Source organism: Capra hircus, chromosome 3 (genome assembly GCF_001704415.2).
Source record: "Capra hircus breed San Clemente chromosome 3, ASM170441v1, whole genome shotgun sequence".
Classification (NCBI taxonomy): Eukaryota; Metazoa; Chordata; class Mammalia; order Artiodactyla; family Bovidae; genus Capra; species Capra hircus.
The window spans coordinates 88156510-88179341 of record NC_030810.1 but is presented as its reverse complement, the minus strand read 5'-3'; the positions used below and the strand labels follow the sequence as shown (position 1 = coordinate 88179341).

General features: G+C 36.5%; 1 protein-coding gene across 3 annotated transcripts; it reads left to right on the top strand.

Moving 5' to 3' along the window:
• On the top strand, window positions 826–21742 carry LRIF1 (ligand dependent nuclear receptor interacting factor 1). Of its 3 annotated transcripts, none has more exons than XM_005677916.3 (4): window positions 826–1527; window positions 15360–16869; window positions 18026–18298; window positions 19178–21742. In XM_005677916.3, exons 1-4 carry the CDS (start codon window positions 1460–1462, stop codon window positions 19616–19618), a joined length of 2292 nt encoding a protein of 763 aa, XP_005677973.2. In that variant the 5' UTR covers window positions 826–1459; the 3' UTR covers window positions 19619–21742. The 3 variants fall into 3 exon arrangements, with proteins under 3 accessions (XP_005677973.2, XP_005677976.2, XP_013818000.2); XM_013962546.2 differs by having other exon boundaries at window positions 1458–1527; window positions 15368–16869; XM_005677919.3 differs by lacking the exon at window positions 15360–16869 and having other exon boundaries at window positions 1038–1527.

Sequence of the window (22832 nt, the reverse complement as noted above, 5' to 3'; positions counted from 1 at the left end):
TGAGCCACCAGGGAAGTCTCACAGACAGGAGGAAGATAAAGATCAAAACCAAGATAGTAAAAAGGGCTCAACTCTCTGCCTCCTCTTTAGTATGGGAATATTTGGCTGAAAGATAAATACCACTCACACACACAGGATTCGATATCGTCAAAATTAATCTTTACCAAAGAGTGAATAGTAGTTTAAAAGTATTACTCTATGATAATCGAGACGTCAAGATCTTTCATCATTTCATTAACGAGTTAGGAGAACGACTAACCAGCATTTCTAAAAGACCAAAATAAACCTTTAACTTAGCTACCATACATCAGTCTCCTAAATTTGAACAGTATGAGCCTGTTTACATCTTTACTGCTGGTAGCTAATAAAACTAGATCTTTTAAACCACTCCTCCCACAACTTCCTCCTAGTCCCAGCTGAAGCCAAAGACTCAACCCGTTTCTCAGATAAGAGACTTAACAGTAATCAAGAGACATCTGCCAAGTATTTCTCTGGAGATTCAGGTAAAGATGCCAAAAAGTAACTCAATACAAGAAACGAAACTTTTAGGGAATGAAGAAACTATATGACAGTGTTATTTCCAGCGAGTATTAAGGGGTGGAGGGAGAGCGTAGATTAAGTCTCGAGGCAAACCTTTAAGTAAGAGAATAAAACCCGAGAAACCCTCAGGAAGTAGCAATAAAACAGACGCTTGCCACACGCAGGTGTCTTAAAATTTTCTCACTCCGTAAGTTCATATGACTCCGAAAGAGCCCTCCAATGTCTTTTAGAGCACGGGCGGAAAAGAAAACAGACCAGCGGCAAATACAAAGGGAGGAAATTTGCGATTGCCCCGGAAACATTTTATTTTGCGTAGGCATCTGGAGAATTTTCTTTTGCGATTCGTTCCTTGATCCGGAAGAAGAGATGGCAGACAGCACCTTTGATTGGATCGCAGTATAAGGGCGGGGCGCTAGCGAGCCAGTCATCTTGGTGACCGGATGTGACGATACCGGAAGCTGGCAGGCTGAGCTTTGCTAGCTGGCGGCTTTGGTGGGCGGGGTCGGTCGGGCCCTGCTGGCTCGGTTGTTCACGGCTGACCCAGCACCCATAGGGGCGGTGCCATTAAGGCCACGCCTCCAGCGCTGACTCCGGGCGGCTCTGGAGCGAAGTCCCTGGCGCTAAGTGGGTGGAGACTCGAGACCCTTCTCTGAGAGGCTAGGGACGGAACCGCCCCGTCAGTCTCTTCTATTCTTCCGGTTTTTGGTGGCTACGCCGCCTCCCTCCGAAGCCTGAGGATACGCCCTCTAGAGAGCCTGCCGTCTCTCTCCTTTCAGCTTCGAACCCCTCTGTGCTCCGAGACAACTCCAGCCCAACATTCTCTCGCTCTCGCTCTCGCTCTCGTTCTCTTCCCTTGGAGGACCTCGGCCCCGACACTGCCCCCTTTCCTGGATGTATTGGCCCCTCCCAACCCTATAAAATGTCCAATAACCCACAGAAGGTCTTCTTGAAACCTACAGAGGAAAAGTCAGGCAACGCCTCGCATTGGTAAGTACCGGTTTCTAATCTCCCTCGACCCGGCGGCCCCTCTCCCGTCTCTTAGCAGGATGTCGAGTCAGCCGTCGTTTCCTGACGTTCTGCAATTCAGACGCCTTTGATCCCTCTGTGTGAGCATTCCAGGGAAAGTGCGCGGCAGTTTGGCGTTTAGAGCTCTTAGCGCACGTCCCCCTTCAGAGTCTGACGCAGTCAGCCTCTGCCCTGGCGCCGCAGGACTCCAGCGTCTGAATTTCATAGGCTGACAGAGTAGATCTCCATGGGAGAGAAAAATCAACATGGCCGGCGCGCCTGTATGACCAAAACCTTCTGGAAGATTCTCGCGCACTCGCAGAAAAACACGCAGCAATGAGAGCGAATTAGCAAATGCAGCACAGGTGGCGCTGGATCGTCAGGGAAAATATCTGTAATGTAAGAGTTTGTGGGAAGGAAAGGTTGTTGTTGTTGTTATTGTTGTTGTGTGGTAATTGATAATATAGAAACTGAAAAGTTGTTTTAGAATAAGGAAATCAATTTTTTTTAATTTGTTCAAATGATAGCTTTATTTGAAGATATTAAAAAATGAAAGAGGAATTATGTAAAATCCTTTGGAACAGCATATTTGAAGAAGGTATAATGAGAATGCCATCTCGAATTGGATGTATATGTAGAGGAACTACATTTGTCAGAGGTAGATTCCTGTACTTCTTAGACACTTGTTTGTAAATTTAGGCAATGGTGTATCACTAACTCATTTTTTTTTTAAAACATATTATTCAAGATGAAATAAAACGAACAAAATTGTAAGCATTTTAAGTTAAACTATCCATGGTTTGTGAGTATATAATAAGTGGTGAGAAAAAGGTTGAGTCCTTGTAGAAGAAAATGTGAAGAAGAAATCATAGAAATGGAGATGTAAAAATCATGGAAGAACATTTATGCTTGAAGAAAACCAGTATCACTACGTTTAATCCTTGATTTTCTGGTCACTATTTGTGAGGCCATGACTTGGTTTCCAGTATGTAAGTAAGAACACCCAGAGGTATTTTAAGGATTACAAGACTGAATATACTAAAATACTTAGTGCAGTAAAAATAGAAAAGCATTGTTTAAATGTTAGCTATTATAATTTTAAGGATACGATTTTACTTCTGTAAAAATTTTAGCCCAGGAAGTAGGTAGTTATGAGTAGATATGAAACCTAATTGTGATAAACACTTTAAAAAAGCATGCTTAATAATCTAAAATGAAATGGTCATCAAAAGTGATTAGCTAAAACTGCACTGAAAACTGCCAAGAAAGAGCCATTGTATTTCAGGTCAGAACAAGAGCCAGCTTTTGTGCATGTACGTTTTTTGTTGGTTTATTTTTGGTGGAAGTTGAGAGGAAAGTCAGAGATAGTGCCTTGTATGGATACGCAAAAATGGAACTAGTCTTTAATGGTTGCTGATTTCTTCTATCTTGTTTCAATACCTGTATATTTGATAACGTTTGATTTATCCTAGTTTAATACAATTTGTTTTAGGGTTTCATTCTTTTTAAATACCAGAAATTAGAGTAAGAACGTTACTTTTTGTTAATTGTGTACTTTATTATCCTGTTTCTACTTTTGGCTATATTTAAAAACATTGCAAATTGAATTGTGTTTTCTACATTTATCAATTATTTGGAGTTAATTAACTCACTGGTTTATGCGTTATTTTTATCATCTTTGAATGCATTTTTCTTCAAATCCTTGAGGTTTTAAATCACGTATTTGGGACATTTGCCAGATGCCTTTCTGAAGCTCTTTGACATTTATTTTGGTTACTGTTTGCATATTTGATTCTGTTGTTTTATAATTAATCTGCAGGACATTCAAAGATACTTTTGTAAATACGTGGATTAATGTCAGCTCTTTAGTTTTTTGGAAGCTTCATGGTCTTACATATCTGATAATATTTTTATTGTAAAATCATTTTTTATAAGCTTAAAATGATTATATGATTTTCTTATTTTCTATGGATACTTGGATTTTTCTTGAGTTACCTCTTTCCTGCTGTAAAAGCTTTCAGTAATGTGATACAGAATGTTGATTGCTTTAAAAGTATCTCTTTAGTTCATCAGGGTATAAAATGTAAAACCCAGATTTAATCTTATAGCACAAAGGAGAAATCTGGAAGATATCTGTGATAGTAGGCATTAAGTTTATTTAGATTTGGACTGTATATGTAAAGAGCAAAGCTGGAGTCAGAATGGTACAGTTGAGGTACAAAGACCTTGGTAGAGTTGGAGAAAGAAGATAGTTACAGAGACCTAGATTCATGTTCTAGTTCATCACTTAGTATAGTTAAAATATTTGGTTAAAAGCTGTTCACTAAGTGCCTACTGTGTGACAGACTGTACTAAGTGGAGAGACTGATTAAAGAATAGGCTATGGACCATGCCCATGAAAAACATTAACATCTAGGGGGAATTATAACATAATACACTTGTTAATAATAATATGTACAGGATGATCCTGTGAGGGCATAGAGAAAGGAAATTGTGGGAAAGGTTTCTGGAGTGGCCGAGTTGGGGAATATTAAGTATTAGCTGTCCAATTAAAAGATGAATGCCTATACCCAGGCAGAGGAAATTGATATTTTTAAAAAACGCAGTATGATGTATTACTAGTAATTGATATTTATTGTTTGAGTCTATACTACAAGCAGGATAACTAGATAGCTCATAAGGATTTGATGAAGAGATTAGACTTCTCTCCATTGGAGACCCTTCTGAGGATTTTAAGAAAGGAACTGTTACAGTCACGTGTCATTTTAGGTAACTGATGACAGTGTGGATTTGAGGTGCTGAGTCAGACGAATAAAGATTGTATTTCAGTTGTCCTTTCAGAGATTCTGAAAGCCTGTGCTAGAATGTAGAGCAAGGGTTGGATTCGAAGAAATAAAGAAGGGCAAATGGGCAGATCTTGTCAGTGAATTGGTATGAAGAAAAGTGGGTCAATTATGATGCCAGTTTTCTGGGCAGATACTGGCGAATTAATTGAGATGAGGAATACACCAAGAAAGCAATCAGTGAGATATTTGAATCTGAAATTCAGGTAGAATCAAAGCTGGAAATTTGAGAGTCAGAGTTCACAAAGAGACTTGTGAGTCATCAGCTTAGAAGAATTATAATAAAAGCCTGTGATAATATATCCCACAATAATAAGAGTTAGGATGCCATGTGATTGGCAGTTGGCTTCTATCCGCCTTTGACCCTTTGTTCTTAAATAGGGAACTAAATGGGTGTCCTCAGCAGGGGACTTGGTGTGGTTATAAAATGTTCCCTTGTCAGTTTGATGTGCATGTAGTTTTGTACTGTGTGTTATTATCTTTGTTTATGTGATTTGAGTGTGTGTGTGTACGAGAGAGAGAGACATACTATACTGGTTAAATGAAATCTATTTCTCATTAATACCTCAGTTTATGCATGAATTTTGAGGACTATATTATATTGAGATTATGCTAAAGTAAATACAAAAGAGTGAATGGGATTGCCCAAGAAAGCATGTCATTCTGAATAAGTTGTTTAATATTACTAAACTTCCATTTTCTCAACTATAAAATGGGAATGGCAGTACCTACCTTGTTGGACTGTTTATTAGGATTAGAGTTAATGACAACTGTTTATAACAATATCTGTTATGCATATGATGTCATGTGAAATATATTATCATATATGTTACTACATTATATACTTGTATATATTATGTGTGTGCATAATAGAGAATAATACAGAGATTGTCATAATAATCATAGAGAATAAGTTGGAAAAAATCTCTTAGCAGTCGAAAATTTTGTGAAATTATCTACAAAATGTTTATTAACCTACAAAAAAATTTTTAAATAATTTATTTTTGGTTGCACTGGGTCTTTGTTGCTGAGCATGGGCTTTCTCTAGTTGCAGTGATCAGGGGATTCTCTTGGTCATGGTGCACAGGCTTCCCATTGTGTTGACTTCTCTTGTTGCTGAGCACAGGCTCTAGGCACATCATTTTCAGTAGTTACACCACAGCGGCTCGTTAGATGTGGCTCACGGGCTCTAGAGTATGGACTCAATAGTGGCACGTGGGCTTTAGCTACCTGTGATGTGGGGAATCTTCCCGGACCAGGGATCGAACCTGCATCCCCTGCATTGTCACGAGGACTCCTATCCACTGTACCATCAGAAAAGTCCTAACCTGCAAAATTTTTATGATTCCGTATCAAATCTGTAAATGCTTCATTCAAAATGAAAAGTCAAAAATGTTAAAAGTTATATAATGTTTATTTAATATCTTTTATTAAAGTTCTCACATTTTCAAAAGATTACCTGATTCATTTACTTTATCTTGGACAGCAATTATAATATTTTAATGGAAGATGATATCTAGCATGTATTGGGAGCTTATCAGGATCTCAACCAGTTATAACAAAACTTACAAATAAAGAGAGATTCGAAGAAATTAAGTTTACCAAAGTCAATTAATAATCGGGAGAGCTAGGATTAGAAGCCAGTAATCTTCTAATGCATTTCTCTGTTCTCTTTTAAAGTCTTAAACTATAACTTTCCAATGTAATTTCTCAGTTCAAATCCTAATTGATTTAAAGTAATTAGCATGTTGATTATTCTTTGTTTAAGTGGCCTAACCAGAGCATGGGATGCAAAATCTGGCTCTAGTTTTAGTTCTAACTTTAGCTAGAAGAATATAATCTTTATTATGTTAAATGGAATGTCTCTTCTGTATTTGAAAAAAATGTATAGTGATTGAAGAAGTATGAATTTCATCCTGGTTTATCACTTCTTGCCTTAGCATTCTGCATTTCAGTTTAATCTTTGTAACTCATTCCATTTATTATTAGGAAATCATGGATTTTTAAAAAAAATTACAGCTTGTAGGATTCAGTTTAGCTAATATTGTTAACAGTGTGCCAGTTGCTCTATTAGGTATAGAGAACATAGATATGAATAGGTCTCTGGCAGATCATATAAATCTCTACTGATATACTGACATAGAAGAGACTGTATTTTCCATCCGTTTTTTGAGGGGAAGTGAAAAAGAGGGAAAAACTCTGGATTCGATTTTAAAAGTTTGTATAGTATAAATATTTTTTATAAAACGAATGCAAGGGTCATATAATAAAGTATGTGAATGACCTTTTGGAAGCCTGTGTGATTTGCTTAACTACTGTGCTAATTAAAATGTGTTTACGTGTGTGCTAAGTCACTTCAGTGATATCTGACTCTTTGTGACCCTATGGGGTATAGTTGGCCAGATTTTTCTGTCCATGGGATTCACCAGGCAAAAATACTGGAATGGGTTGCCATTTCCTCCTCCAGGGGGTCTTCCTGACCCAGGGATCAAACCTGCAACTCTTACGTCTTCTGCATTGGCAGGCAGGTTGTTTACCACTAGTGCCATCTGGGAAGCCCTTAAAAGACTACGTGTTAGTTGCTCAGTCATGTCCCACTCTTTGGGACCCCTTGGACTGTAGCCTGCCAGGCTCTTCTATCCATGGAATTCTCCAGGCAAGAATACTGGAGTGGGTTGCCATTTCCTTCTCCAGCGGATTTTCCTGACAAAGGGATGAAACCCAGGTCTTCTACATAGCAGGCAGATTCCATAGCATCAGAGCCACCAGGGAGGTCCAAAATGTGTTTTCCACTATGCAAACAATTAATTATAAAAGCATAGATTCTGTTCTGTTGAAACTTCTAAACTGTTAGTCAGATATTACTGACAGATGAAATACATTAACTAAAATATGTTTGAAATATTTCAAAGAGTTGTGTTATTTTTTATATAATTTTGTTAGGGCCTTCTGTGCTAGTTATTGGAAGAACAATTACAAAATAAATGATATAGTCTGTGACCATAAGGAGTTTCAGCCTTACTGAGAAAGACAATAGTTTACTCATTTTTAAAAATTAACTAATAGATTAAAGACAATACAGAAGGCATTATATAACTCCCAGCATTAATGGCAACAACAAGAGTGCTTTAGGGATTCCAAGTTGGGAGAAATTAATGTGAGTTTGAGTGTCTAGGAGATATTTCATAGAGAAAATGGATTTGTCCTCAATTTATAACTGTTTTAAATTGTTAGAGAAGAAAAAAAAACTTTAATAGAGTAAATATTGTACATGGGACAATCCAGAATAGTAAAGACCTTTATGATAAGACCAGAGATTTTATGTTGAGATGTTATAGGAGATTTGTTGGGACTAGGTTGTAGATGATTTTAACATTAAACTGAATTGGCAGTCATGAATTATTGAAACTTTGAGCAAGAAGGTAACAGGATGAAAACAGTGATTTAGTTTGCCAGAGATACATGATAATAATGGCTTCAGTCAAGCAATCTAGTTTAAAAGTCAAAGCCAAAAAATGTAGGAATGAGATAATGAGGACAGGACACAAGGTGATACAGGTCTAATCCAGGAAGTAGAAGTAGCGAAGACGAAGAGAGAGAATATGACAAAGATATGTTAGAAAAAGGGGAAAAATATGGACTTGGTGATCCATTCAGTATATGTTTATTGTATGTTTATCCTTTGTAGGTATCTAGGTATCTATACAAGGTATTCTTAGTGAATTAAAGGTGAATAAGGAGAGTGGTAAAGATAGAGCTGACTAGGTATTTTAAGACCTAAGTGACTTGGAAAATAGTATGCTGACACATGACTGGATGATAAGAAAGTATTAGTTTTCAATACAGTAATTTTAACTTTAATGGTTTTAAAACTGAAAATATTTGGTCAGACAGTACAAATATGGAATTGAGATAAATATTAAGGAATAGGAATAAATAGAGATAAATAATAGAGTCATTATTGCAAAGGAGATAATTCAAGATAATAGATGAAGCTTTGAACTGTTACCTTGATGCAGTCTTTATGGAAGAATGCCTTTAAAAAGTTTTTTTTAATTGAAGTATGGTTGATTTACAAAGGAATGTCTTGAAAGAAAAATAGTCAAGAACTGTACTTTCAGGAGTAGTCATAATTGGATGCTTAAAATGCAGAAAATTAATACGAAATAGAACAGTAAGAAAGACAAGAGAAATATTGTACACAATGGAAACGGTGTTAGGAAGAAGTTCCAGATAGGGAGATAATTAGCTACCAATGTTAGCTTCAGCAGAGAGCACCTAGAAAATGAAGACAGAGAGTAAGCCAGATTTAAATGTGAGGACATACTTGATAATCTTTGAAAATAAGGTATAGTAGAATATGGGGGGGAAAAATAGATTGCAGAAGACAGTGAGCTTCAAGTCAACTTTCTAGAGTATCAGCAACAGAAAGTTGGTAGATGATTTTAACTGTGGTTCATTAACAAATGTACCAACTTCCTGTCACTGAATGTAAGCACCCACATCCTAATTATCTCTCTAATCCAAATGACTTCAGCATCTATATGAGTAATCTCTTTTGTCACCTGGTCTTTCAGTTCATAGATCTTTTTCTTCAATGTTTTCTCCATTCTATCACCATCAATCCACTTCTGTAGTTGTTGTTATCAGATGAAATTGCTGCATTTACAAAAGTCTTGGTTTTAGGCATCCTGCTTTCCAAACACCAGTTCCTGTGTTTTAGCTTAGTTGTTTTAAGTACTTCCACGCTGACTTTTTTATCTGGCCCTTCAGTCCATTCCCTTTATTTTCTCCCTATGAAAGTGAAAAAGTGAAAATGTTAGTTGCTCAGTGACGTCCGACTCTTTGCAACATCATGGACTGCTGCCTGCCAGGCTCCTCTGTCTGGGGAGTTCTCCAGGCAAGAATACTGGAGTGGGTATCCATTGCCTTCTCTAGGTCTTCTCATCCAGGGATCAAACCCGGCTTTCTTGCATTGTAGGCAGATTCTTGACTGTCTGAGCCACCAGGGAAGCACCTTTCTCCCTAGATGTTAGCCTTTTATCTTCTAATTTTCATCCCATCCTGAAGAGATTCTACATTTCATTATTTGAAAAAAATTTTCAATACCCTAAAATCATTTGCTCCTCTTTGATTTTTGTTACACCCTTCTGAAGCCACTGCAACCTTGGATGAACTTAGTGATAACACTTTCTCTTTGGCTATACCTGGTAAAACAAGGAGACTAACCAGTACAGTTGCTATCACTGTAAATTAATGATCGTTACCTCTCTCTCTGGGCTATTTACAGTGTCTGATGATGCTGATATTTTCTAAAGTCAGCTTATTCTTGCTAAAAGACTGTTTTTGCATCTTTTTTATTTCTTTTTTTTTTCCCCTAGCTAAGTTTTTCTCGTATTGTATTTGTGTGTGTGTTTTTTTTTAACTTTGCAATATTATATTGGTTTTCCCATACATCAGCATGAATCTGCCATGGGTGTACATGTGTTCCCCATCCTGCAACCCCCTCATACCGCCCTCCCCATACCATCCCTCTAGGTCATCCCAGTGCACCATCCCCAAGCATCTAGTATCATGCATTGAACCTGGACTGGCGATTCGTTTCACATGATATTATGCATGTTTCAATGCCATTCTCCCAAATCATCCCACCCCTCACCCTCTCCCACAGAGTCCAAAAGACTGTTCTGTACATCTGTGTCTCTTTTGCTGTGTTGCACACAGGGTTATCGGTACCATCTTTCTAAATTCCACATATATGCGTTAGTGTACTGTATTGGTGTTTTTCTTTCTGGCTTACTTCACTCTGTATAATAGGTTCCAGTTTCATCCACCTCATTAGAACTGATTCAAATGTATTCTTTTTAATGGCTGAGTAATACTCCATTGTGTATATGTACCACAGCTTTCTTATCCATTCAGCTGCTGATGGACATCTAGGTTGCTTCCATGACCTGCTGCTGCTAAGTCACTTCAGTCGTGTCTGACTCTGTGCGGCCCCATAAATGGCAGCCCACCAGGCTTCTCTGTCCCTGGGATTCTCCAGGCAAGAATATTGGAGTGGGTTGCCATTTCCTCCTCCAATGCATGAAAGTGAAAAGTGAAAGTGAAGTCTCTCAGTCATGTCAGACTCTTCGCGACCCCGTGGACTGTAGCCTACCAGGCTCCTCCGTCCATGGGATTTTCCAGGCAAGAGTACTGGAGTGGGTTGCCATTGCCTTCTCCATGCTTCCATGACCTGGCTATTATAAACAGTGCTGCGATGAACATTGGGTACACATCTCTTTCAGTTCTGGTTTTCTTGGTGTGTATGCCCAGCAGTGGAATTGCTGGGTCATAAGGCAGTTCTATTGCCAGTTTTTTAAGGAAGCTCCACACTGTTCTCCATAGTGGCTGTACTAGTTTGCACTCCCACCAACAGTGTAAGAGGATTCCCTTTTCTCCACACCCTCTCCAGCATTTATTGTTTGTAGACTTTTTGATAGCAGCCATTCTGACAGGCGTGAAATGGTACCTCATTGTGGTTTTGATTTGCATTTCTCTAATAATGAGTAATGTTGAGCATCTTTTCATGTGTTTGTTAGCCATCTGTATGTCTTCTTTGGAGAAATGTCTGTTTAGTTCTTTGGCCCATTTTTGATTGGGTCGTTTATATTTCTGTGATTGAGCTTCGGGAGTTGCTTGTATATTTTTGAGATTAGTGCTTTGTCAGTTGCTTCATTTGCTATTATTTTCTCCCATTCTGAAGGTTGTCTTTTCACCTTGGAGTTTCTTTTGTTGTGCAGAAGCTTTTAATTTTAATTAGGTCCCATTTTTTTTAGTTTTGCTTTTATTTCCAATATTCTGGGAGGTGGGTCATAGAGGATCCTGCTGTGATTTATATCAGAGAGTGTTTTGCCTATGTTCTCCTCTAGGAGTTTAATAGTTTCTGGTCTTAACGTTTAGATCTTTAATCCATTTTGAGTTTATTTTTGTAAATGGTGTTAGAAAGTGTTCTGCTACTGCTAAGTTGCTGCTAAGTCGTTTCAGTCATGTCCGACTCTGTGCGACCCCATAGACGGCAGCCCACCAGGCTCCGCCATCCCTGGGATTCTCCAGGCAAGAACACTGGGGTGGGTTGCCGTCTCCTTCTCCAATGCATGAAAGTGAAAAGTGAAACTGACAGTGAAGTTGCGACCCCATGGACTGCAGCCCACCAGGCTCCTCTGTCAATGGGATTTTCTAGGCAAGAGTACTGCAGTGGGGTGCCATTGTAGTTTCATTCTTTTACAAGTGGTTGACCAGTTTTCCCAGCACCACTTGTTAAAAAGATTGTCTTTTCTCCGTTGTATATTCTTGCCTCCTTTGTCAAAGATCAGGTGTCCATAGGTGTGTGGATTTATCTCTGGGCTTTCTATTTTGTTCCATTGATCTATATTTCTGTCTTTGTGCCAGTACCATACTGTCTTGATGACTGTGGCTTTGTAGTAGAGCCTAAAGTCAGGTAGGTTGATTCCTCCAGTTCCATTCTTTCTCAAGATTGCTTTGGCTATTTGAGATTTTTTGTGTTTTTGATTTCTTTAAATCTCCCCCTATTTTTGCTCTTATTAACAAATGATGTTACTTCCTTATTTCACAGTGAAAATAAAAGTCACTAGATCAGAATTACCTCAACCTTGTAATGCCAAAGCTTTAAACTTACCTCCAAATGTACCTATCCTCTTTTCCAATGAAAAGAGACACTTCCCCAGGTCTCTTTAAGGTTTAGTCTCTTCACCTGACTTGTGGTCTCAATTTCCTACCTCCTTTGCAAACTTTACATTATTAATTATCCCTCTTTCTCCTTTATTTCCAGTCTGTTCCTTTTGGTGACTCACATGAATACTCATGCTCAAATTCAGAGATCCTCAGCTTCCGGATCTAATGCCTGATCGTCTGAGGTGGAGCTGATGTAATAACTGATGTAATAATAATAGAAATAAAATGCATGATAAATGTAATGTGATTGAATCATCCTGAAAGCATCCCCCCACCCTGGTTCATGGAAAAGTTGTCTTCCATGAAACTAGTCCCTGGTGCCAAAAAGAATGGGGACTGCTGCTCTAGTTTACCTAACATTTAAAAAAAAAAAAAAATTCTCCTCTTTGACCTCATTTAGTTTCCAGCTACTTGACAGTTTTTCTCTTTCCCTTTACATCCAAAGTTCATAAAAGTGTTATCTATCCTTGCTGTTTTCATATTCTTTCTTCATATTCACTCCTACCAACTTCTTTCCACACAAAACTGCCCTTTAATGCCATCAGTGATCCTTATGCCAGTAGTTTCTGTATACATTTGTAATCTGCCTTTGATTTGGTCTCTCAGAAACTTTCAGTGGAATTACGCAGTTTTCTTGAAACTCTTTCTTCCTTTGTCTTCAATTTCCTCAGAATCTCTTGGTTTCCTTTTTACCACTCAGAGAAAGTGGGAAGTTGATGAAACATTTTAAGTAGGGAAGGGCCAGCCAGCTTTAAGAGTGCTAAGTAATTTGAAGAGAAGACGATAGACTGAAGAAAAGATTGGTTGTTAAGCTACTATAACAGACCAAGCCAGAGAGACTGGAGTGGAAACAATTGATTTGGAAACAGTTGACTAGATCAAGAGAAATTTAGGAAATAATATCAATAGGATTTTGAGATAGGTTGGATACATATGGTTAGAAAGCTGGAATTACTTACTTAGATTTAGGCATCTAAGATAGTTGGGATACCATTTACTGAAGGAAGAACACTGGAAAAGACTGTTTAGTTTTAGGTGCATTTGCGATTGTGAATGGAAATGTCAACAGGGAAGTTGGACATACAAATCTGACTCAAAAGAGCTAAGATATAAATATTTGAATTGTTGATATATAAATGGTAATTTAAGTCATGTATATGAAATAAATCATGTGGGGCAAAGCTTATTGAGTAGGAAGAGTTCACTTTAAACTTTGTTGAATTCCAACATTTTAAGGCTGATTCAAGGATGGAGTTGGCAAAGAAAACTCAGGAACCACTACAAAGATAGAAGAATATGGTATCTAGGAAGCCTTAGGAAGAAGATGTTTTAAGAAAGGAGTAAGCATGTTTGTTGTCATACAAATAGATCATCATCTCAATGATAATTGCCTGTTTACATATTCATGAACTCAACAGTTTAAGTTATTTTAGGGATTGTGGGTTGAACTACATTGGAAGCTAGCAAACATTTTCTATAAAGGGCTAGATAGTAAATACTTAGGCTATATAGGCCATATAATCTCTGCTGCAACTACTGAACTCTTGTTGTAGCATGAGAACAGCCATGTACAGTACATAAAAAGTAGGGGTGACTGTACTAATAAAACTATTTATGGATCAGTTCAGTTGAGTCTCTCAGTCGTGTCTGACTCTTTGCAACCCCATGAACCACAGCACACCAGGCCTCCCTGTCCATCAGTGACTTTGAAATTCATAATTTTTACATATCACAAAATATTTGTGATTTAAAAAAAAAATTTTTTTTAAAGCATTCTTAGTTTGTGTACTGCATAGAATTTTTTACTTTGATTTGTATTAATACCTGAGGCTTAAAAAATACCTTTAGGTAGTAAAACATACCTTTACACTACTGAGAATTCTAATTATTATTTCATTATTTTTCATTCTCAATTTTTTTTCATCTGATCTTAGTCATATAAGGCCGTGTTAACTGTGTAGGACATGGACTCTACCCATATTGCGAGAATTTAGCATGAGAGACAGTACATAAACTGGTGGAAAAAAAATTAAGATATGGTAAAAACTTGTGATATATATATTCCATGAAGAACATTAATAGATGTAATGCTATTAATTATGAAGGAGGAGCAAGGGTAGTTAAAAGTGGCAAGAGGATGTATCTTCTGGGAAATATCATTTATGTTGAGACTTTAAGTTACATGGGTGGATGAAGAATAACTAATTAATAACTAATAGCATGTGTGATGACCCTGATTCCCATACTAAGGGTTTAGTATTCCAAGAGCTGAAGGTTGGTTTTAGGTATATAGCTTTAGTTGTCTGCATTTAACTAATCTACAGATAATTGATTATATAATCTGATACTGGTATGTATTTATTTTTTCTTTAAAATCAGACAACCTGTGCCAAGTAATAGCTAATAACTATCAGGATCAAAATAGGCTGTTAAAAAGAAATACTGACTTCCAGTGTATTTGATAGTTTACAGGGAATGATGTCGTTCATATTCCATATTCATTGAAAGCCATTCAGCTGAAATGATGTTGCTATTAAAATATGGATTGACAGTTGAACCTAATATGAGTAATTGCCATACTAAGAGCTATTTAGTACTAAATGTCAAACATACTGAAATCAAAGAAGAATCTGCTTCCTACATGAGTAACTCAGTTTAGTCTCCAGACATGTGATGCATGAAGGTGGTGTCTTAAGAGATGTGTTGAGCAAAATAATAGCTGACAGTAGAACTTGTCATTATCAGTCGGAAGAATACAGAACAGATTAGCTAGGGAAAGAAAAGAACAAGGGAAATAGAATGACATAAATGGAGGTAAAATGAGAATCATGGTCAGTAATAGTAAAGAAGAAGGACTAGAAGAAAGAATTTAAGGAAAAGAAGAAGGGAGAATACGTGGTTTAAGAGGAGCATATTCTAGTAGGTGAAATTTTATACAAGATAAAACCTTAGAAAAGTCTACTTTTAGTTTTAGGAATAAATGCTAGTATCTCATATGCATTGCCTAATCATATGAGAAGATCTAAATCAAAGCTCGCCATATCTTTGATTATCTCTTCTACTTCAAAATCTTTCCTTTGCAGTATTTCACTTTGAAAACTCAAAGTGTCAAATTACATACTTATATTTTATAAATTTTTACTTTAAAAAAATAATATTTACAAATACTTGTTTTTAAATAAAATGTATATACCATGTAGTATGTTGTATTTATTTACTCAATCTTTTTTTAAGTGTTTCAGGCTGCATGTACCAAGTAGTTCAGACGATTGGCTCGGATGGAAAAAACCTTCTGCAATTACTTCCAATTCCTAATTCCTCTGGAAATCTTATGCCACTAGTTCAATCTTCAGTCATGTCTGATGCTTTGAAAGGGAATACAGGAAGTCCAGTTCAAGTTACTTTTCAGACTCAGATTTCCAGCTCTTCCACAAGTGCATCAGTTCAATTGCCCATTTTTCAGCCAGCCAGTTCTTCAAACTATTTTCTTACAAGAACAGTAGATACAGCAGAAAAAGTTAGAGTTACTTCTGTGGGAACTGAAAATTTTACTTCATCAGTTTCTAAAGTTCAGAGTCATGGTGTGAAAATTGATGGACTCACCATGCAAACATTTGCTGTTTCTCCCTCTTCAACACAAAATGATTCATCTTACATTTTAGTAAATACCCAGAGTCTCCCAATGACTGTGAAGTCTCCGGTTTTGCCTTCTGGGCATCATTTACAGATTCCAGCCCATGCTGAAGTGAAATCTGTACCAGCGTCATCATTGCCTCCTTCAGTTCAGCAAAAGATACTTGCAACTGCCACCACAAGTACCTCAGGAACAGTTGAGCCCTCCCAAATACCTACTGTTATTTATGTATCTCCTGTAAATACAGTGAAAAATGTAGTTACCAAGAACTTTCAAAACATTTACCCAAAACCTGTTACAGAAATAGCAAAGCCAATGATACTAAACACCACACAGATTCCAATGAATGTTGCTAAAGAGACACAGTTAAAAGGTGGTCAGCATTCTCAAGCTGCTCCAGTGAAATGGATTTTTCAAGAAAATCTACAGCCTTGCACTCCATCTATTGTTCCTGTTAAATCTTCAAATAATGTGGCTTCAAAGATTTTAAAAACTTTTGTAGATAGAAAAAATTTGGGAGATAATGCTGTAAATATGCCACCATTGAGTACCATCAGTCCTAGTGGGACACAATCCAAAAGTATGCCTATTAAAGATAATGCTCTGGTTATGTTTAATGGGAAAGTCTATCTCTTGGCTAAAAAGGGGACAGATGTTTTGCCATCAGTAATTGACAAACAGAATTCAGTTTCTTCTGATATTCCACCAAGAAAAGATGCATCACAGATAGTGAGTTCAAGTCCAGTCACAGAAATATCCAGAGAGGTTGTAAATATTGTTTTGGCTAAAAATAAATCTTCCCAGATGGAGACAAAATCAGTTTCAAATACTCAGCTTGCTTCCATGGCCAATTTAAGGGCAGAGAAGAATAAGAAAGTGGAGAAACCATCTCTTTCTGCCCCAAACCCACATAGTATGAACCAATCTATTAACTACTTAAAGCAGAGTAAGACTTTATTCTCAAAGCCAGTCTTACCAGATGGATTTAGTACAGGACAAAATGCCCCCAGGAAAGGAAATATCATCCAGAGCATAGAGAAAATAAGTTCCTCTGTTGATGCAACAACTGTTACTTCACAACAGTGTGTTTTCAGAGACCAAGAACCAAAGGTAATTTTCCCATGTCAGGGTGTTCTTTTTATCTTATGTATATAGAAAAATTTTCTGTCTTGATTCTTAAAGTTAGTTATCTATGATACCTCTTTTTCCCTCCTCTCCCATCCTCCTTTTCATCATATACATACCATACACACGTGAATGCTTAAGCCAAAGCTTTCATTTGAGGGAAATGTTTGAGAAGTGTAATGAAGCCCAAACAGTATTTTTCTCTTGAATCATTTGGCATGCCAAATCTTCAAAGCAAAATTAAACAAACAAATCACAGAACAACAAGATTCAGAAGAGTTGGAGAAGGATAATGTGAATTCAAAGCTTCGTAAAATTATGTGTGTAAATATGTATATGCATGCTTATATTTGTACACATAAGTACATGTACATACATATATTTAGGAGCTTACTTTTAGTATATGAAGAGATTAATGTTACACATAGAGGAGAGCTGAGATTTGTTTGTTTGTTTTGTGGTAGGGAGCTATCTGGCAGTTTTTTAGGTAGATGGTGGAAGTGGTAGGGCTTGACTAACACCTTTCATTCATATGTGGAAAAAATTTATCAACATCTTGATTGTTTTTTTTTTAATATACAAGTTTCCTTTTCCTTTTTCTAGCCCTTCTTTCTCATTCAGTTACCCAACATATCCATGTAATTATTTCAGTTCTACTTAAGATATGTGTATGTGTGACCTCTAAATATTTGTACTTAGAGGTCTACTTAATAATCTCAGTATTTTCCCCTTTTGTACAGAATTCACTGAACTCCAGGGATATAAGGAGGTAAATTATGATTAAGTACGATTGATTAAAGGTATAAGGGTTTTTCAAAAAATGATAATTTCTAACATAATGTCATATAGATTATTTTCAATTTGTTATTAGTCTGTATTCTCATTTCATTTGTTTGAGAATTGACTACCTGTTACTTTCCTAGTACAAGAAAGTAAAATTGTAGGGGAGCATTTTGGTTTTGCCCAGTAAAGTTCAGCTTTTCAAGTGTGGGTAGTAATGTAAGAGTAATGCAATCTAACCATTTAGGACTTTAAAGCATGGCATTTTAAGTAAGATGAGGTAATTACTTAGTTCCTAGTGTGATTAAATAGCTTAAGTAATTGGCAGTATTGTTTGTGTGTTTTCTTTTCCTATTTCCAGATCCAGAATGAGATGGCATCAACATTAGAAAAAGTTACTCAAGAAAGAAATGGCAAGAACAGTTCTCAACGAAGAAGCAATAAGGCGTCATATCTGAAGAGTGATGCTGAACTTAAAAAGATATTTGGTATCACTAAAGATTTGAGAGTGTGCCTTACTCGGATTGCTCAGCAGTTGGGCTCTGGAGAAGGTTTTGATTCCTTTAGCCCTTTGGTGAAGAGTGAAACTTACAAAGAGGCAGAGTTTATAGTGAAGGAGGAAGGGAGAAAACAGGTAATAGATTTTAAAGTATCCTTTGTAAGTACTCCAAAGATACATGAATGTATTAATTTTCTTGATTTTTATTTTTTAGCCTTATGCATTAATATGAATGATAGTTTTTACACATATTGTCTATATGTATTATACCAAAACATATAAGAAAATAAGATATGCACAGGTAAAAAGATATCCCCAGTTAATTAAAATGTTGTTTAGGGAATTCCCCGGCAGTCCAGTTGTTAGGACTGCCATTCACACTGTCAAGGGCCCAGTCCCTACTCAGGGAACTAAGATCCCTCAAGCTGCACAGTGTGGCCAAAAAAATTTAAAAAGGAAAATAAATGACAGAAATGTAGGGAAAATATAAGCATGTAGATATTCACTACAGTATTGCTTTTAATATAAGCCTTAAGAGAAATCTACACAATAATGGTGAACCAAAAAATCCCTGTAATTTTGTCTACTGTCATTCTACTTACAAATGTTTCCTTATTTTTTAATATTCTGAACTTCAGATCAGAAACCAGTCAACCTTTCCCAGTGATAGTCTTTCATACATGCCTACTGTGCAGATGAAAAAAAAATGTTTAATTCTATTTCTTAGGCTCTTCACAAATGATTGTTAGGCTTTTGTAGTAGATCAATATAGCTTCTGATAGTTGACTTAAGCAGGAAAATAGGCAATTTATTCTCAGTATCATTGGGACATTGCCATTCACTTTGATACCATACAGTGACAAACATTGCTTTCTCCCTGTAGTTGTTCTCAGTAGTTTTGTTGAGTTGAATTTAATGGCTAAATATTCGTAATTGGACATATTTTTAAATTCAAGAGCACAGTATATATTCAGCAATAATATTTTTCTTTTGATGTCTTACTCAAAATTGCAGCAGGGCATTGATAAGAAAAGAAAAGCAAAAACCACTAAGAAGATGGATCACCCAAAGAAGAGAAGAACCAATAGTGTTAATAACACAACTATAAATGGAGGAACTAATGTCACCAGTTCCCAGCTCATTAGCAGTATTTTACCAACTTCAGATGTGTCAGACCATAACATCCTCACAAACTGCAACAAAACCAGAGAAGAAAAGAGAACTGAGGTAGAGCACTGTACTCATGGAAACCAAGCAAAAGGCACATTGAGCTCAAGTACAGCTTTTGAACAAAGCCATTCCTTTAATAAAAGTTATACTGAAGATATTTTCCCAATGACACCACCAGAGTTAGAAGAAACCATTAGAGATGAAAAGATAAGAAGACTTAAGCAAGTGCTGAGAGAGAAAGAAGCTGCTCTTGAAGAAATGCGTAAGAAGATGCATCAAAAATAGTAAAATGGCTGTTCTTAAAGGCATCAGTGAAATAGCTGTGTTTTTTCATATACTTTTACATTAAGTTAGTTATAGGACATTCTGAAAGTGTTTTGGAATGTAAAAGTTGTCTTTTCATCAGCTGATTGTAAAATTTTATGTAAGAAATACAGAAAAGGTTAACTCACATTTGACTTTTATGAATAACTCATAGGATATCTGAATCTTTGTCTATAGATACCTTTTTTTGGAAGGAAAAATTTTCTATTTTTCTATTACTTCAACTAGAATTCCCTAAGTTTGAATATTTGTTATTGTTTGTATGTTTAGCTAAATTGCTCAGATGTTATTCCAACAATAGTTAATTATTGTGTACTTTTAAAATTATATAATCCAAGATAGGAAATCAGCTCAAAACTTAACTTTACCAATGGGCTTGTATCTTTATATGTCTCTTTACCCATAAAATGACGATACCTTCTACTCACTGTTGTAAGTTTTTCTTAAATTTCATGAAAGAAAATTATTATAGCAGCATTATTAAGAAATTCAAACATTTTTCAAGAGTGAGGGATGTTTGTTTTGTAACTTTTACAAAGTAATTTCACATGATACAAAATGGGTTTTAGAATTCAGGCTATATAATGTATTGTTTGCTTAAAGTGGTATGTTATCTCTAGGCAAATGCGTCCCTTTTTTGAAATATGTAAATATATGACTAAGATTGTGTGAAAAGTAAATCTGAACATGGCCGCATTTAATACTTTTTAAAATTGTAAAGTGTAGTTTTTCTTAATAGAGCCAGACATTTTAATCTCTGGTTATCTTTGATTTGGAGAGTTTGAGAGTGGCATAGAGATAGGGATTACAGGGAAGGAGGAAAAGGTTATTTTTAAGAAATGATAAAATTCTGGAAATAAGGTCAAATAAAACCTGGACATTGGCAACAAAATAGAAAGTCAGAAAATACTGAGAGGGAATAAAACAAATGCAAACTGAGTGTCAACTAGATTCTCCTGCCCCATTTTTTTGGGTAACAACTTTATTAAGATAGTTTGCATATTGTAAGTTTCACCCTTTTGAAGTGTACAGTTGTTATTCACAGAGTTGTATAACCTTCAACATGATCTAATTTTAGATCATTTTCATTACCACCTAGAAAACATCATACTCATCAGCCATCACTCCCCAGACCCTTCTTTCCCCATCCCTTGGCAACCCACCAATACACTTTCTATCTCTCTAAGTTTTCATAGTTTAGACAGTCATATGCATGGAATGAACCATTCAGTATATTTTCCTTTGTGACTGATTTCTTTGAGTTAGTTTAATATTTTCAAGGTTCATCTGTGCTGTCACATGTATTCATACTTCATTTTTTAAATTGCTAATATTCCATTGTATGGATATACCATACATGTTTATCCATTCGTTTGTGGACATTTGGGTTGTGTACACTTTGGCTACTAGGATGTTATATTGCTGTGTTTTCCTGAATGTTTGGGTATATGTTTTTGTGTGGACATAATGTTTTTAAGTCTCTTGGATATATACCTAGGAGTGTAATTGCTGGGCCATACCCTAACTTTGAGGAACTGCCAGATTATTCCGGGCAGATTTTTCCCCCCCTACTCCACCGTATTAGATTTTGTTAAGGACACCAGCGACTACCATGTTCCTAGATTCAGTGGTCAGTTGTCGGTCTTCTTATCTATCTGTGGGGAGATTAGTTCATGAATTAATTACCTCCTTTAAAAAAATTTAAGTTTTAAAAAAAGAGGCAGTACGTGTCCATTGTGGGAAAATTGCAAATAACAATCCAAAATATTAAAATTTCACTTTCCTATCAAGCTAAAATATTAAATGTTGGAGCTTGGGGATACATAGTTAAAGGCTATCAGTAAATAGATACCATTTGAAGCCATGGGTCTGAATAACTTCACTTAGGGAAACAGAATAAACAGAGAAGAAGGTGAACTTGTGGGCTCATGTCTTACAATTAAAGATTGGGAAAAGGGCAGTCTCAGGTGAATTTTGAGAATCAGAAGCTTCTTGAATGAATTGTATTTATAAATCCTTGGATAGTCCCTGACAGCGATGTATCAGTATTTGTTAAATAAAATCATCTAAAATCATCCTAATAGACATACTGCATCCATTTTCATTTCATTTTCTTTCTTTACCTCGTCCTTTCGATATTTTTGCTTTCATTATTAAGGTTTTGCTGTTCATGGAATTATCAAGCACCCATTTCTTCTGATAATAAATTCCATAATATGGAAACGTAGCTTGAATTCTTTAGAGAAAAATTCTCAAAATTTATCAAAACTAATGGTCTCAAACTCATTTCTCATTCTGAAATTCACTCAAATTAGGGTTTTATCTTTATCACTCCATTAAAGCTATTTTTCTCAAGGTCTTCAAATACCAACATATTGCTAAATCTAATGGTCAATGCTTAGTCTTTATATTACCTGACCTGTTAGAGCATTTGACAGTTTTTATAAGTCATCGAAATTTGACAATTTTCTTGGGCCCCAAAATCACTGCAGGTGATGACTGCAGCCATGAAATTAAAAGACTTCTTGCTCCTTGGAAGAAAAGCTATGACCAACCTAGACAGCATATTAAAAAGCAGAAACATTACTTTGCCAACAAAGGTCCATCTAGTCAAAGCTGTGGCTTTTCCAGTAGTCATGTATGGTGTGAGAGCTGGATGGTAAAGCTGAGCACAAAAGAACTGATGCTTTTGAACTGTGGTGTTGGAGAAGACTTGCGAGTCCCTTGGACTGCATGGAGATCAAACCAGTCCATCCTAAAGGAAATCTGTCCTGAATATTTGTAAGGACTGATGCTGAAGCTCCAATACTTTGGGCCACCTGATACAAAGAACTGACTCATTTGAAAAGACCCTGATGCTGGGAAAGGTTGAAGGCAGGAGGAGAAGGGGATGACAGAGGATGAGATGGTTGGATGGCATCACCAACTCGATAAGACATGAGTTTGAGCAAGCTCTGGGAGTTGGTGATGGACAGGGAAGCCTGGAGTGCTGCAGTTCATGGGGTCACAAAGAGACACGACTGAGCAACTGAACTGATACACACACTTATGTACATACTAAGCAAGATGTGTTTCTGTTGCTCCAAAGAGTTTCCATGTACCTGTTTAGTCAGTTTCTCGTTTCTCCATCCAGTTGGACACAACTGAGTGACTGAACAGCAACAACATTGAAATT